The sequence below is a fragment of the Corylus avellana genome, chromosome ca10, assembly GCF_901000735.1.
Source record: "Corylus avellana chromosome ca10, CavTom2PMs-1.0".
NCBI lineage: Eukaryota > Viridiplantae > Streptophyta > Magnoliopsida > Fagales > Betulaceae > Corylus > Corylus avellana.
Window position 1 is genome coordinate 8,908,922 of NC_081550.1, and position 15,244 is coordinate 8,924,165.

The 15,244-nt window shown below is 35.6% G+C and overlaps 2 protein-coding genes across 2 annotated transcripts; both read right to left on the bottom strand.

Annotated features, from left to right (window-relative positions):
- Positions 1-1,592: 1,592 nt before the first annotated feature.
- On the bottom strand, positions 1,593-3,919 carry LOC132164528 (inactive protein RESTRICTED TEV MOVEMENT 2-like). Its single transcript, XM_059575050.1, has 3 exons — positions 3,756-3,919; positions 2,982-3,199; positions 1,593-2,346 (listed from the first exon to the last, which is right to left on the bottom strand). The coding sequence occupies exons 1-3, from the start codon at positions 3,862-3,864 to the stop codon at positions 1,717-1,719; spliced, it is 957 nt and encodes a 318-aa protein (XP_059431033.1). The 5' UTR covers positions 3,865-3,919; the 3' UTR covers positions 1,593-1,716.
- Positions 3,920-5,337: 1,418 nt separating this feature from the next.
- On the bottom strand, positions 5,338-12,831 carry LOC132163356 (5-methyltetrahydropteroyltriglutamate--homocysteine methyltransferase-like). Its single transcript, XM_059573615.1, has 12 exons — positions 12,675-12,831; positions 11,428-11,781; positions 11,223-11,310; positions 9,448-9,575; positions 8,965-9,356; positions 8,713-8,876; positions 7,357-7,437; positions 7,110-7,276; positions 6,907-7,012; positions 6,562-6,812; positions 6,262-6,463; positions 5,338-5,920 (listed from the first exon to the last, which is right to left on the bottom strand). The coding sequence occupies exons 1-12, from the start codon at positions 12,809-12,811 to the stop codon at positions 5,552-5,554; spliced, it is 2,439 nt and encodes an 812-aa protein (XP_059429598.1). The 5' UTR covers positions 12,812-12,831; the 3' UTR covers positions 5,338-5,551.
- Between the last annotated feature and the right edge of the window lie 2,413 nt (positions 12,832-15,244).

Below are 15,244 nucleotides of genomic sequence, written 5' to 3' on the forward strand. Positions count from 1 at the left end.
TGACGTGAATCAGTTAAGGTCGTTTTTTTTACTATTTATGTCATTTCAAATTTATATTATTATTTTTTGGTTGTGACTCGAACATGATATATTTAATTAAACAAGTCAAACACCTCAATTTTGACACAACCCATTTAAATAAGCAGGTAACACGACGCTACCGACATAACCTCTTTAAATTTTCCGACATACGCATTGCATAGCAGCAGTTTTGGTGACAACCAATATAATTTGTTTCATTAGAAAGCAATTTTTAGCAAATTATCTAAAATGTGAATGTGATGGGATGACTATTTGTCAAAAAAATCTTGCTTCTTCCATGACCTAAGCACCGAATTAATCTTTAATAAATTCAAACAATTAATGCATTTGTTTCTACAACTCGAGTTATTAGTACATTTTCTTTCATATTTGTTTACATTTGTTTTAATGAAAGATGAAACAAATTAAAGTATGTACGGCCACCTGGCTAATGCTCCGTTTGTTTCGCCGTAAAATGATTTTTGAAAAATGCTTTCCATATTTTTGAGTGTTTGGTACGACATAAAATAATAGTCAACGAAAAATATTTTTCCTTTGACCGAAAATTCTTCTTTAATTTTCAAAAAATGGTTTACATTTTTGAAAATCGTAAACCATTTTCCGAGTTTGATCATCTCATTCTAAAATCGACGGACCTTGCCAAGACCCGCCCAGGACCCGCTCGGGACCTCGTCGGGACCCGCCCAGCACTTGATTGGGACCCGACCGGACCTGCCCGGAACCTCATCAGGACTCGCCCAGGATTCGATCGAACTTGCCCTGGACCCCGCCAGGACCCGCTCGAGACTTAATCAAGACTTGACCGGACTTGCCCGGGACCTTGTTGGGACTCGCCCAAGACCCGCCTAGGATTCGACAGGACGTGCCCTGGACCCCGCCGGGACTCGCTCGGAACTTGATCGGGACCCAACGTCGGAAAATATTTTGGGCGGAAAACATTTTCTAGTATTTGGCATGTACAGAAAAGCAGGTATTTGGTATGTTCGAAAAATCATATTACAATCTAAATTAGCAAAATGTCCCTATTGAGTCCTCGACAGGTCTCGGGCTGATCCCAGTGGGATCACAATCGGGTCTAGGCGAGGTCCGGGTAAGTCCCAGGTGAGTCGTAGCGAGGTCCCTGCAAGACTCGGTTAGGGCACCTCTAAGACTTGGTCGGGACATTTTCGTAATTTTTAATCTGATTTAATATATATAATTGTGATTTTTCGTACGCAGCAAACACTGTAAAATGTTTTTAAGGAAAATTTTCTGACGGAAAATATTTTACGTCGAAACAAACAGAGCCTAAGGATGCTAAAAAGGTACTAAATGTTTGCACAAATGGAAGGTCAATTATGTTAGGCGAGAGGCAAATGGAGCGACTCACTGTCTTGCGAAGGAAACGCTACCTCTCACGGGGAACATGTTCTTCTTGAGGAAGTACTCCAATGTATTTATGATATTAATTCTGTTGAGTGATGTGCTCAGGATGTTACATTAATAAAATTTATGCTAGAGTCATTTAAATAAATAAATAAATAAAATTCTATATTTTCTCCATTTGAATGAATAATCAAATGTTTGATCATTATTTTCTTCCACACAAACATAATGAAATGCCACATTATTAAATAAATTCATTGGCATCTGAATTAGCTAGTGCCAAGTTGAACATATACACATAAAATACATTTATGGGAGTTTACTTTTAGGTTCGCTAATAGGCTGCTTGGCTGCATGTTTAGCATATAACACAAATACCACGACCAAAAGTGCCGCCACAATTAAGTTGACCAATTTCTTCGGCTTCTTCAGCTCCATCGCCAAACTATAAATCCATTGCGTATAACCCTCTTGCTCATCATTTTCAGCTATTGGTCGTTTCTCCTTCTTCTTTGCATCCCCATGGGTTTTCTGCTTCTCACTTGCGCCTGCAACTTTTCCGGCTTTCTCCGACGAACGGATCGTTTCTTTCTCGGCTTCCGGCGATGATGTGCTCTGCTTCTTATTTGCACGGTCGCTTGGTAATTCCTTCTCCATCTCCAGTACCGGCGTCTTTTGGGAATCCTTCTTCGCCTCGCTAATTTCGTTACCTTTTGCTTGTGCGGTGGTTTTCCCCTCTGTTTGTTTATCCGCATTGGCCGGCGACTTTGAAGAAACTTGTTGAGCAGCCTGCTCTTGAGCACTCTTCTGGGTCGGTCGTGGCTGGTCACTTTTCGGCATTTGTTGAGGCCTCGGAGCCACCGCAGGTGGTTGTTGAGCACTCTTCAGAATCGGTCGTGGCTGATCACTTTTGGGCTTAGCTTCCGCAGCTGGTTTTGCCTGTTTAAATATAAATTAAATGATTAAACATCACAAAATATACCTTTTTAAAAAAAGAAAATGACGTGATATATAGTTTATACTTAGAACTTGTTTGGAAATGTGTTAGAAAACTTAAAAAGTACTTTTAGTATTTAAAAAGTCGTACCAAACAAAAGTTAGTATGTTTGATAAACAATTTCAAAAGTATATATATATATATATATATATATATATATATTACTTTTTTTATTCTAAAAATGACAAAAACGCACTTTCGGAACAAAGTGATAATTTAGAACCTGTTTAAGTATACGCTTGAAGGCTTAAAAGCGTATTTAACACTTGAAAAAGTTGTTTGAAGAAAAAAGTATTATATGTTTAGTAAAAGCACCTTTTAAGGGTAAAAAAAAAAACAAAAAAAATAGTCAAAATGCACTTATAGCAAAAGCTTAAAAATGAAGCTTTTGTCAAAAAGCGTTTTTAACTTAAAAACTCTATTTCTAAAACATGCTTTTAACATGATATCAATGCAGAGATTCTGAGTTCAAACCCTGTCTTCATCAATCATGTCGCATTTCAATTAAATATTTCTAAACGTACAAAAAAGTGCTAAATAACTTAAATTATTTAGATAAGTGATAATTTAATATTGCCTGTTCCCGTGATCTTGTCAGCGTCAACAATTTAGGGTGTTTGATGTACAGCATGCCGTTTTCATACTTCGCAGTGATTGAATTAGTGTCGATATTTGACGCGATGGGGAATTCCTTTTGGAAACGCCGCCATTTGTTGTTATCAAGCAAGCGTTCGCCGGAGACCCTCAGGATACGAGTTGAGGTCACCTGAACCTTTAGTTGATCCCTTTTAAAACCTGCATATTCAAGAGATGGTTATGTTTATAAGGCATATATCATGTAATTAATATAAAAAAAGGTTTTTACCTTTTCCTGTTTTCTATTCTACTATTAATCCTATTTCTTAATTAATCCTCTAGGTAAACTTTTCCTCAATATCTTATTTTCGGTTAATTACTTTTATCATTTAGGGTGCATATGTCGTTTTTAAATTAAATCGCAGAAAATTGATTGTTTGGAATTGAATGTTTAAAAATTACGATTTGAAAACGCATATTTTATGCATTTTCAAATCGCATGTAAGGAGGTGATTGTTTTGAAAACGTGGAATTTTAAAGATCAGATTGCGATTTTTCCAAACGCTTAATTGCGTTTTTAAAATCACGTTTTAAATCGCTATTTTTAAAATCGCAAACCCAAACAAATTATTAAAAACCTCATTAATATAATCTCAATAAGTTAAACTCATAAACCTAAACAAATATAATGAACCATAAATCTGAAAGAGAAAACACATGCCCTTACCCCAATTTTATTTTATTTTTACAAAAAAAGAAGAAGAAAGAAACAGACCTGGTAGAACAAGGATTAGAGTGTCATGATCTTGCTCTCTTGCCCACTCCGTTGAAGGATCAATATCCTCATAAACACGATTAGCAGGAACTTGTTGCTTGGTTTCCATGATCTAAATAAATGTGTTTATTTTTTTCTTTCTGTACGTTAAATATTTGTTGTTGTTCTTTCTCTGTTGTTCTGATGCAGATGAAAGCTCAGGTTATACGTTGGTTTTATATATAAACAGATGCAAGGAAGGGAAGATTGATTTGTGGTAGGAAGAGAATCAATCTTTTGTGTTTTCTTTAGATATAATTATTCCTTTTCTTCTTTTTTTTTAATTTGTGTTTTGACCCTTTCGGTTGTTTAAGAATTCAGAGATCCGATCCCTTGCCCTGGCTCACGTAGAGATCACTTCATGCAAGGGCAAAGTGAATGTTCTTTGTCTCTTTCATACAACTATTGCACATTTTCTTCCTCTCAAGATCTACCATGATTGCCCAAATTTGAATTCGGACGTACGCAAGGGAGGAGAATCCAAATGAATGTCAAAATTCTCTCTCGCGCTCCCAAAACTTTAAAGGCAAGATGACACGTGGGATGTGGGATATGGAGTTCATAGGGTTTATTTAGGTTTGCGATTTTAGAACGTGGGTTTGAAATTATGATTTTTTTAAAATGCATTTGTGTTTGGCAAAATTGCAGAGGAAAGGAAATAGTGAGACAAAACCTACCTTGTGGGACTAACAAATATTTTAGTTTGGAGTAGCGTTATTTAGTAGACTGTTATACGATTGTCATACAATTAAAATGAAGTGACAGTATAAATTAGTCTTTTTTTTTTTTTTGAAAAGTACACATACTCTCCTCAAATCACCAATTGACAATGTTCCCTCAAAAATTTCAATTGAGACAATCTTCCCCTCAAGCTATACAAATTTGTCAATGTCCCCCGATGACAAAAATATCCTTAACAAAATAAAAATAAAAATTCAACAAAAACTAAAACTAATTTTTTTTAAAAAAAAAAAAAAAGTATGGTCATTTTTGCCTTTTTGTGAGAGGACATTATCAATTTTTTTGATAATTTAAAAGGTATTGTCGTAATTGAAAATTTGGGAAGCTCTTAATAAAGATAGGAGGAATTGGTGCTGTTATGGTCATCTTATTGAGGCTAGAGCTTAATTGTTTGCAAGATTTGAAGGTTTACCATGTTAGACGACATCTCAATGTTGCAGCTCATTGCCAAGCGAAGAAAGTATTATCCCATAACGTGAAACAAATCCTTTCCTAGTTGCATTTTAGACATTATCCTCGTAGAGCGTTGTACTTCTGTTGTTTTGATTTATATATCGCTCGATTCCTTACAAAAGAAAAAAAATTGGGAAGAACATTGTCCATTAGATGATAGTTTGGAGTATGTGAGAGTGTTAATCCAATAACTGATTTTTATTGTCATATCTTTAAATTATACATCAGTAATATGGCAGTTTATTAAATAGCATTACTCAATCAATTGTTTAACAAGTTATATTTTTTCATTCTTCAGTTCCATTATATGGAAAATTTACCCCGACAAGAGCATACAAAACACAACAGCTTGGAGAGATGAAAGAAATTCAATATAAAAAAAAGCCCCATGGACCATATTTAAACACAATAGGAATCCATCACCTCCTAGAAAGAGGGGAAAAAATTTATAATAAAGGAGAAGGAAAGAAGACGCATCTCAACAATAAGTCACATTATTTAAACTTTGGTAGATAAATCCCCTTCTCAATGCAAGAATACCATTATTTTCGCATGTTCTGAACTCACTTGGCACTACCCAGCTGGGTGCGAAGCAGTTTGGCAGCAGCAACCATGTTCTTGAGAGCCGGCTTGACTTCAGTGTACTTGCGTGTCTTGAGGCCACAATCAGGGTTCACCCACAGAATGTTGGTCTCCAGGACTGCAAGCATCTTGTTCACTCGGTCAGCAATTTCTTCCGTAGATGGGATCCTAGGTGAGTGGATGTCATACACACCAGGACCAATGCCAGCACCATACTTCACTCCCTCACGGAAGACCGAGAGAAGCTTCTCGTCCGATCTAGAGTTCTCGATGGTGATCACATCGGCATCCATGTCTATTATCGAGTGAATGATGTCATTGAAATTTGAGTAACACATGTGCGTGTGGATCTGTCCAAGACAAGAATGTTCACGGTTATATCCAATCTTTTCTGAATATGCATATATAGCCCAAGTTTTAAGCTGTTTAAATTCTACACACACACCACTAGATTATTTTAAATAATTCCATGATTACAACATTTCCTCTGTTTTGAGACTTGTTCCTAAATTTTCAATACTAATTTCTAAATGCTAGCAGCAGATAATTCCCAAATCTAAAGTTTTTTTGGAACTGTGGCAAACATTCCCCACATGTTAAGATGAATTTACAAAAAAAAAAATACTATTATTCATGTTGACCCAACAGAATCTGAGAAAGGACAAAAGGAGCCTAGAGAAGTAAGATGAACCTGGGTAGTGTCATGAACACCAGAGTTGGTGATCCTGAAGGAGTGAACAGCCCAATTTAGGTAGAACGCCTGTTCAGACTTCCTAAGAGGCAAACCTTCTCTTAGAGCAGCCTCGTCAATCTGGATAACCGTAATACCGGCTTTCTCAAGATCCTCAACTTCATCCTTGATGGCCAAAGCAATCTGATAGCAGGTCTCAAATCTACAGACAAGGTATTATACAGCGTTAAAAACAACTTGAAACCCAACAAAACAAGACAGATGCAAAAAGAAAAGAAAAGGGTACAGCTATTTTGTTACCTGGGTTGGTCATTTCTAACAAAGGACCAGTTCAGAATAGTAACAGGGCCAGTCAGCATTCCCTTCATAGGTCGCTTAGTAAAACTTTGTGCCGTGGAAGACCAGAAGACAGTCATGGGCTTGGGGCGGCTCACGTCACCATAGATGATTGGCGGCTTCACACAACGGGACCCATAAGATTGGACCCACCCATTGACAGTGAAGGCAAATCCAGACAGCTGCTCTCCAAAATACTCAACCATGTCGTTCCTCTGATTTGCATCAATATTAAGATTTTAAAAACTTCTAATCATGTATGGCCTAGTAGAACCCACCAAGCAATTGTATTTACGATGAGAAACTCACCTCTGGCTCTCCATGTACCAAAACATCAATGTCAAGCTCTTCCTGCAGCTTGACAACTTTGTTAATTTCCTCCTTGATAGCATTGACATAATCTTCCTCAGAGATCCTAAAATATTGCAAGAAGACTTGGTTCAGATAACATGCACATTCAAAATAATCACAGAACTACAGGACAACAAAATTTATACAAGCAGAATGCTCACTTTTTAGCCTTGTATTCACGGCGGACTCTTCGAAGTTCCAATGTCTGAGGGAAAGATCCAATTGTTGTCGTTGGAAGAATCGGAAGGTTCAGCTTCTTCTGCTGAGCTTCCAGCCTGGCACTCACAGTTGTGGCCCGGCGGTGGTCAGATTTTTTCAAAGCAGCAGCCTAAGAAGAGCCAAGAGCAGTCAAAGTAAGGTGAAACTGCAGCATATTTAAGCATTAACGACAAGTACACAAACACTTACAGCCTTTTGGACAGCCTCATTCGTCACCCTTGGGGAGGATTTTCTCGAAGCCTGAGCTGCAGCATTAGCAGAGAAGAATGCCTGCAGATATACAGAAAATGTGAAGCTGAAAAGGTACTCCCTATGGCTTATAATATTACCAACCAAAATTCACTAAAAACAAAAAAGCAAGCCATATCAATTTTCTTGAATTCAAATAATTCCCAAGTTTCCAACATAAGAATACATCTTAAAGCAGATGAAAGCGAACTGGGCTGAATCCAATAAGGGTTCAAGTCATATACCTACTCCTATTGTTAACAACTTCTAAGTCACTACAGAACCACTAGGAGCAGCTAACAAGCAAAACAAAATGGCAAAGGTCAAAGGAGTAATAAAAGAAACTTCGAGCTTCAGAATGTCAAAATCATGGAGGATGATGGCAATACATCATACAACAAAAATTTACAGAAGGCCGCACATCCATACTTGTATGCATATGTAGAGATTTAAGATGTCATTATCATAGAAATCAATTACATCATGAAAGAAGAAAGAAACATGAATGCTCTGCTCACACATAAAGCATATATGTAAGCACTTTCACCAAACCTTGTCATAGGAATACATTATATCAAATTTATATCAACATACAAACACAAAAACAAACATGCACTTACCTTCACTGAGCATTGAGAAAATACAGAGGGGCACTTCATGCATAAATATAACTAAACAACAGAAATCTAAATGAACCCCCACACCCAAAAAATATAAAAAAAACATTTGTTGTATGTGCGCGAATGTAAGAACTTTGATAAATTCAATTGTAATTATATTGCAACAGCATAAGTGAGTTTCAAATATTTAGAAACAGGTAAATGTGAGTTAATCTCTGGGAATCGTATTGAAAAAGGTTCAAATACAAAAATTATATGCATCACCAAAAGGGGCTTCAAAAACCAATGACAATAGTCACATGCAAGTAAATTATGCTTTGTTAAACTCAGATCATGCACCATGTATACAGCTCAAAGGATTAGTTCCCGGTGACCAAAGAAAATAACACAATGTTCACATGACACCATTTTGTTTTTCAAATGCAAAGCTATTTCTCATTGGCTAATAAAATATTGCTTTCTAAAACTTGATGGGTTTACAATATTAATGCAAAACCCTAAAAATCATCCATCCAAATCAAAAGGGATAATATACAGTGCTCAAATATCATCAAATATCCAAATTGAATTAGGTTAGACATAAAAAGAGAAAAATTCATAAGATCCAACTCTAAAAGCTGCACATTTAAGAAATTTTTTGTGATCATTTTGAGGGGGAAAACTGAATCAGGACTCAGGAAAACAAACAAAGGAGTACCTCATCCTTGTGTCCAGACAATGCCTTGGCCAAGGCATTTACTTCAACTACTTTCTGTGCAGCAAATGCAAGCCATGATTTGATCTCTTTGTCCAACTTAGTCTCATTTACCAGATCAACCGCGGTGTGAAGAAGAGAGCAAGATGTTGAGACCACAACCTTGTCTGTTGAAAATAATAAATAGCATCAAGTAAGTTCAGCCAGATTAAATGACTTTTGGAATCATTCAATTAAGCACACCATGATGGATACCTTTTCCAACAGTGCCCTCAAGAGTCTTCAGGGTACTGAGGGAAGATGCAAGATCATTGGCCCATATATTCCTTCCATCAACCACTCCAGCAAAAAGGTATTTGCCAGAAGGAAATCCACCCTTGATCAAATCAAGGGTCTGTGTTCCACGAACTAGGTCAAAACCATATCCAGATACACCCTTCAAAGAGGTAAGTGTCTTGTATGCATCAGCAGGAATATCAGCAAAGTATGTCTCAACCAGAACATTAAGTCCAGCGAAAGATGACTCTAGCTCTGAGTAGGCATGACTAAAGGCTTGCAATTGATGAGCATGAAGATCCCATATAAGGCCGGGCTCATCAAATTGGATCCAGGTAGCACCAGCTGCCTTCAGTTCAGTAACAACCTCCCTGCATAGGGTAAATCCTTGGAATACAGAACTTACAGAAACACATCCATGTATAGGATCAAGTCAATATAACTGAAAAAATACCCACTTACTTGTAGATTGGGAGAATCTTGTCAATTAGGGAGAGGAGAGAAAAGGATTTCTCGACACCCTTTGCTGGTTTTGATAGCAATAAGTAGGAGACAGGTCCTACAAGGACTGGAACTGTATCAACTCCAAGCTGCAGGGATATGAAAACATCAATTTTGGAACAAGCTTTTGGAGAAGTGACTTAATAGAGGTATTCTTTAAATCAACAACAACAAATGAATTCAGTTAAGATGCTGAGAAGTGGAGATCAACAATAAAACTTCAAAATTAACAAATTGTTGAACCGTCTTATCAGCTCTTGATCTTCCCTTAATCATTTCTATGTTGAAGATATCTGAAAAAAAAAGAGTAATTTACTAGTAGCTATTAGTTATTTATGGGCGAACGCCGGGAATTGAACCCGCGCTTGGTGGATTCACAATCCATTGCCTTGATCCACTTGGCTACATCTGCCCCTATACTCCATGTCGTACGAATTACATGTAATGGGCTATTCTGTGGATGGATTCAAATCACTGATATGTTCCTCACTTACACTGGTCATAATATAAGGTGATATGATAAGAGTGTGAACAAGTTGGGAAGGGTAGATATAAGATCCCATGTAGGTTTGTAAAATTTGCAATTCACTCCCTTGATTATACAATGTGCTTCATGAACCGTCAAACTTCTTTGAGGTATAAGCCAAAATATATATCAATTTTTTATAATATTAATATATTTCACTCCGAGTAATTGGGGGCAATCCTAGGAATCATTATTCTCCCATGTCCACATATAATCAAATAAGTCCATCCTGCATTAAAATAAGATACAACCAAACCTTTTACTATGAATTCAATTTTAAAGATTGCATCAAATGCCTTTTCAGTTATAATCAACATCTAAGGAAATGCTTCTACTCTCTACAACTTTTCATTTATATAACAAACTTCAAATGCTAAGGAAAACTAAGGGCCCGTTTGGTTTACGGAATAGACCCTTGAAATGGAATGACTATTCTTATGAAATAGTCATTCTTTTATTTGGTAAGGGTCGATTTCCTAGGAATAGTTATTCCCATGGGAATCACTAATCCTTTACACAAAAAAATAGCTATTCCTATAAAAAATGAGATGAATAGCTATTTCCTGAAGAATGAAATACATTTTACATAAATACCCATATTTAAAAAAAAAAAAAAAAAAAAAAAAAAAAAAAAGGGAAAAAGAAAAAATTATATATATATGGAAATTAAAGAGAAGAGGTGGGGGGTGGTACGCCACCCCCGTGGCATCTTGAGGTGGCTACGGCCACCCCCGATGCTCATCAGGGGTGGCCGCGCCCCACAACCTGCAGGGGTGGCCTCGACCACCCCTGGAACGCCTCGTGAGTCCATAACAAGGCGCTTCGGGGGTGGTGCGACCACCCCCGGTCGCTTTTGTGGGTTGTGGTGGTCGGCCACCCACTATTTTTTTAGGTTTTTTTATTTTTTATTTTCTAATATGAATTGAAAAAAATAATAATAATGTGGGGGGTTTTTAGTAATTTTGATTCAATTCCAGCTAAACTATGTGTGTTGTTACCAAACTAAAGAATTTGAATAATTATTTCATTCCAACATCTTCTACTCCCAGCAATACATATTCCTTTTCCTAATAGAATACCTATTCCGCAAACCAAACGGGGCCTAAATGCAGTTATTCCAACTGTGTGGACACCATTATTTGCCACCATTGAAGCAATTGAAATAGCACCCCCCCTAAGTATGAAATATGGGCAGCATCAAAACACTTACAGCTTTAGCCTCCTTGAATTCAACCACGGCCTTGTGGGATGCATAAGAAAACTTAACATCTGGACCCAATTCAGGGACAATGTAATGGCTGCACAAAAAAATACATCTTTCATGTTCCATTGCACCATTGACAAATACATATTTATATACATTTCAAGCTTAATAATATTCTTGGAACATAAATTAAGAAATTAATATCACTTACTAATTGGTGTCAAACCACTTGGTCATTTCCATGGCAGGTACAGACGCATTGCCCCTAGCCATAGAGAAGTAGACATCAAAGCCAATCTCACCGCCATTCCAACCATATCTAGGAGGAACAGCCCCAAGCATGGCTGTGGTGTCTAACACTTGATCATAGTATGAGAAGGTGTTGCTAGGAATGTGCTTGATTCCAGCATCAGCCATCTGCTTCCAGATGGATGACCTGAGATCTGCAGCCACTTTTTGCAATTCCTCAGCACTGCTCTTCCCATCCCAAAAAGATTCCAAAGCAAACTTGAGCTCTCTCTTGGGTCCCATGCGGGGATAACCGACAACATGGGATGCCATAGTTCTGTTCCAACAAATGCCACAAAACAAAATTTAGATCCCCTTGTACGTTTAAAAGACATATCACTTTTGCAACAAATCCAAAAAAGTTGTTTCAACAAATAAATACATAGAAGTGGAAATTGTGGGAAACAAAGAAATGGGAAAAAATAAAAATAAATAAACCCCAGCTATGCTAGTGTAACATTTGCACCGTAGTGTATCTTATCAATTAGGCTGTTAGCCTCAAACAAAACAAATGTATTACTTAGTTCATACCAAATTTTGAATATAGGTGCAATGTAAACATCGAATTAAGGGGTGGAAAAACAAAACAGTTGATGAAAGACAAATCTGACAAACAATCCCTCTGTGTAGTTCACATCAAATTTTGCTCAGCCGTGAAAGAACAAATATACGCAGATAAGATGACCTGAATCTTTTAGCCTTACCTTAAATAATTAAAGTTAATGGGTAGTGAATGAAAGCGAAAACGAAAACTCGTGAACATTTGCTCAAAACTCATTATGCTAAACGAACGTAAGCCATTACAAAAATGCTACAAAGTTCAAATCCAATCCATACGATAAAAAAATCAAAACCCAGAATTTAAAACGAGAGACAACAATGATACACACCCAGAAATCACCAAAGAAATGAAATTTGTATTAGCTAGAAACCAAAGTTCAGAAGTGTTCAAAGATCTGGGAAAGAAAACGCCGATTGGCTGCGTAAATTCATCGAACGCCTAGAGCACAAAACTCAAAACTTTTACGTTCCATTCCATTTGTCCAAAAAACAAAAAACAAAATCCATCCACTATAGAAGAAGCTTCCATGTAATTAGCAGAGATCGAAGATTGAAGATTGTATTAGCTAGAAACGAAAAAAATGAAGAGAGAGAGAGAGAGAGAGATACCTAGTACGGAGAGAGAATCGGAGAGATGGGAGACGGTTTTTGGTTGAGAAAGAGAGAGACAGTGAGAGAGATGCTTGGGAAATGAATCTCACAGAAGTGCACGGCGCGAGTCTGTGTAGGATGAAGAATGGGTTCATTTATATCCTCTGTCCCTGCACCACACTCTCTCTCTCCCTCTCTCTCTTGGATTATAAATAAAAGAAAAATTGTATTTTTATCAAAATTAATGAAACATATTTTATCCATTTTGATATATATATATATATATATATATATATTTAAAATCTATATTATATCATTCTGTTTTGACTGACCTTAGATTATCTTTAAACTTTAATTAAATAAATAAAAGGTTAGATTATCATTTATCAAAACCAGAACACTATTCTTTTAAAAATAAGCAAATTTAAAATGTTTTTGTTTATTAATGATAATTAAAGGTTAAAAATGAGCAAATTTAAATAATGATATTATTTATGATGTTGTTATTTTAGAGCTTTCTACTCTCGTTGTTTAAAGTTTTGTCTTTAAATGTTTTTACCTCGAGTTTATTTGAATAACAACATTATTTATGATGTTATTTTAGAGCTTTCTACTCTCGTTGTTTAAAGCTTTGTCTTTAAATGTTTTTACCTCGAGTTTCTTTGAATACGATCGACGTTTATTCAAAAAATTAAAAAAAAAAAAAATAGTGCTCTATATATTACCTTGTTTGGAAGCATAGAGTATCAATCTTATTTGGAAGTAAACTCAAATTTAAATCTCAATCTTGAATTTAAAAAATTAATATAATTATGAATTTTTTAAATATTTGAAATTTGTACGGCATGTGAATTTTAATAAATAAATAAATAAGAGTATAATTTTGAATTTTTTGAAGTAACAGAATTCTAAATTTGCATGTAAATTTGTGATAAAAACAAAAATATAAACAAATTGAGGAACATGTTTGACCATATATATATATATATATGGGATTCGTAATAGAACATGGAGGTGTAAGTTAATAGTTCCAATTCAACAAATAACACGAGTTGCTTAAAAAACTTTTTATAAATTTTGTTTTCTTCTAAATATTATGTTGTTAATATAAGATTCACACAATTGTAATTTGTAACATGGTGCATGAAATGACTATTTTATCCATGCACAATGTTTCTAAAACTTTTTAGGGATAGGATCCTCTCCAATCCATAATAGACTTGAAAAATAACTAATACATGGCTGTGATTTATTCTTAGAAATCATACAGCCACAAATATGACACATATCTTACTAAAAAAAAAACAATAAAAAAAAACAATATTTTCAAATTAAAAAAAATAATAAAAAATAATAAAAAATATAAAAGGTGGCTGGTCATCCCATCTTGGCCATAGGGAGTGGCCGGACCACCCCATTTTAGCTGGGAGTGACTCTCAAGCCACCCCAATGGCCGGCCCATGGCACTTGGGAGTGGTCCGGCCACCCCCTAAACCCAAACTAAAAAAAAAATATCTGTCCAAGGGCCAATCCACCCCAGGTTGGTCGGTCTGAGGTGGCCCAAGCCACCCCAAGGCCAAGGGCAAAACGAATTTTTTTTTTTTTTTTTTTTTTTTAAGATCTGGCCCTTGGGGGTGGCCCAAGGGCCAGACCACTCCTAAGGGCCATGGGGTGGATTCAACCACTCCCACCCCCAACTAGGATGGTTTGGCCATTCCTTAATATTTTATTATTTTGTTTTATAATTTTTTTTTTAAATATATATAGTATTTTATTATTATTTTTATTAATGGGACAGATGTTCTATTTATGGTCTTAAAATCTCTTTAAAAAAATCTTGACCATCAATTAAATATTTTTTAGTCCAAAATAGACTAGAAAGAATCTATTCCAACTTTTTAAAGCAAACGAGATAATACGGCCACCCATTATTCTAGAATACATTTAAATGCTTCACCTAACCCATCATTATACATTGGGAAATATAGACGTACCCTTCACGAATGCCAGGCAATTTTTTTTTGGTAGTTTGAGAAATATTATTTCAACTAAAAATTTATGAGATATGAAATTGTTTGATAGTTTTAAATGTGTATGTGTACTTTTTTTTTTCTTTATATTTTTCAAGTGAAAAGTGCATAAAAAGCAAGGGCATACCTACCTTATAAGTTGGGGGTCTTTAGCAACCCCAAATTTATTTTTAAAAATATCTATAAAAATATTATTTTCTATACCAATATCCAGTCAATGGTGACTTTTTTCATTCTTAAGTGGCTAGATGAATGTGTTTGGTATTGTAATTTCATAAACAAAAAGTGCAAATTTATATCAAATCACATAACATAGATTATTTGGGATTGCATTTTTTTTTTTAAATTGCAATTTGAAAAAGTAGAAAATTTGCGTTTTTAAATCGCAAGTAATGAGAGTACAATTTTAAAGGTTAAACTGCGATTTTGGCAAATACTTAATTACGATTTTGAAAACCACGTTTTCAAATCACATATTTTATAATCGCTATTTTTAAAATCCTAAATTCAAACAAACCCTTAGCATTCTCTACTACTCTTTGTATTTATATATTTATT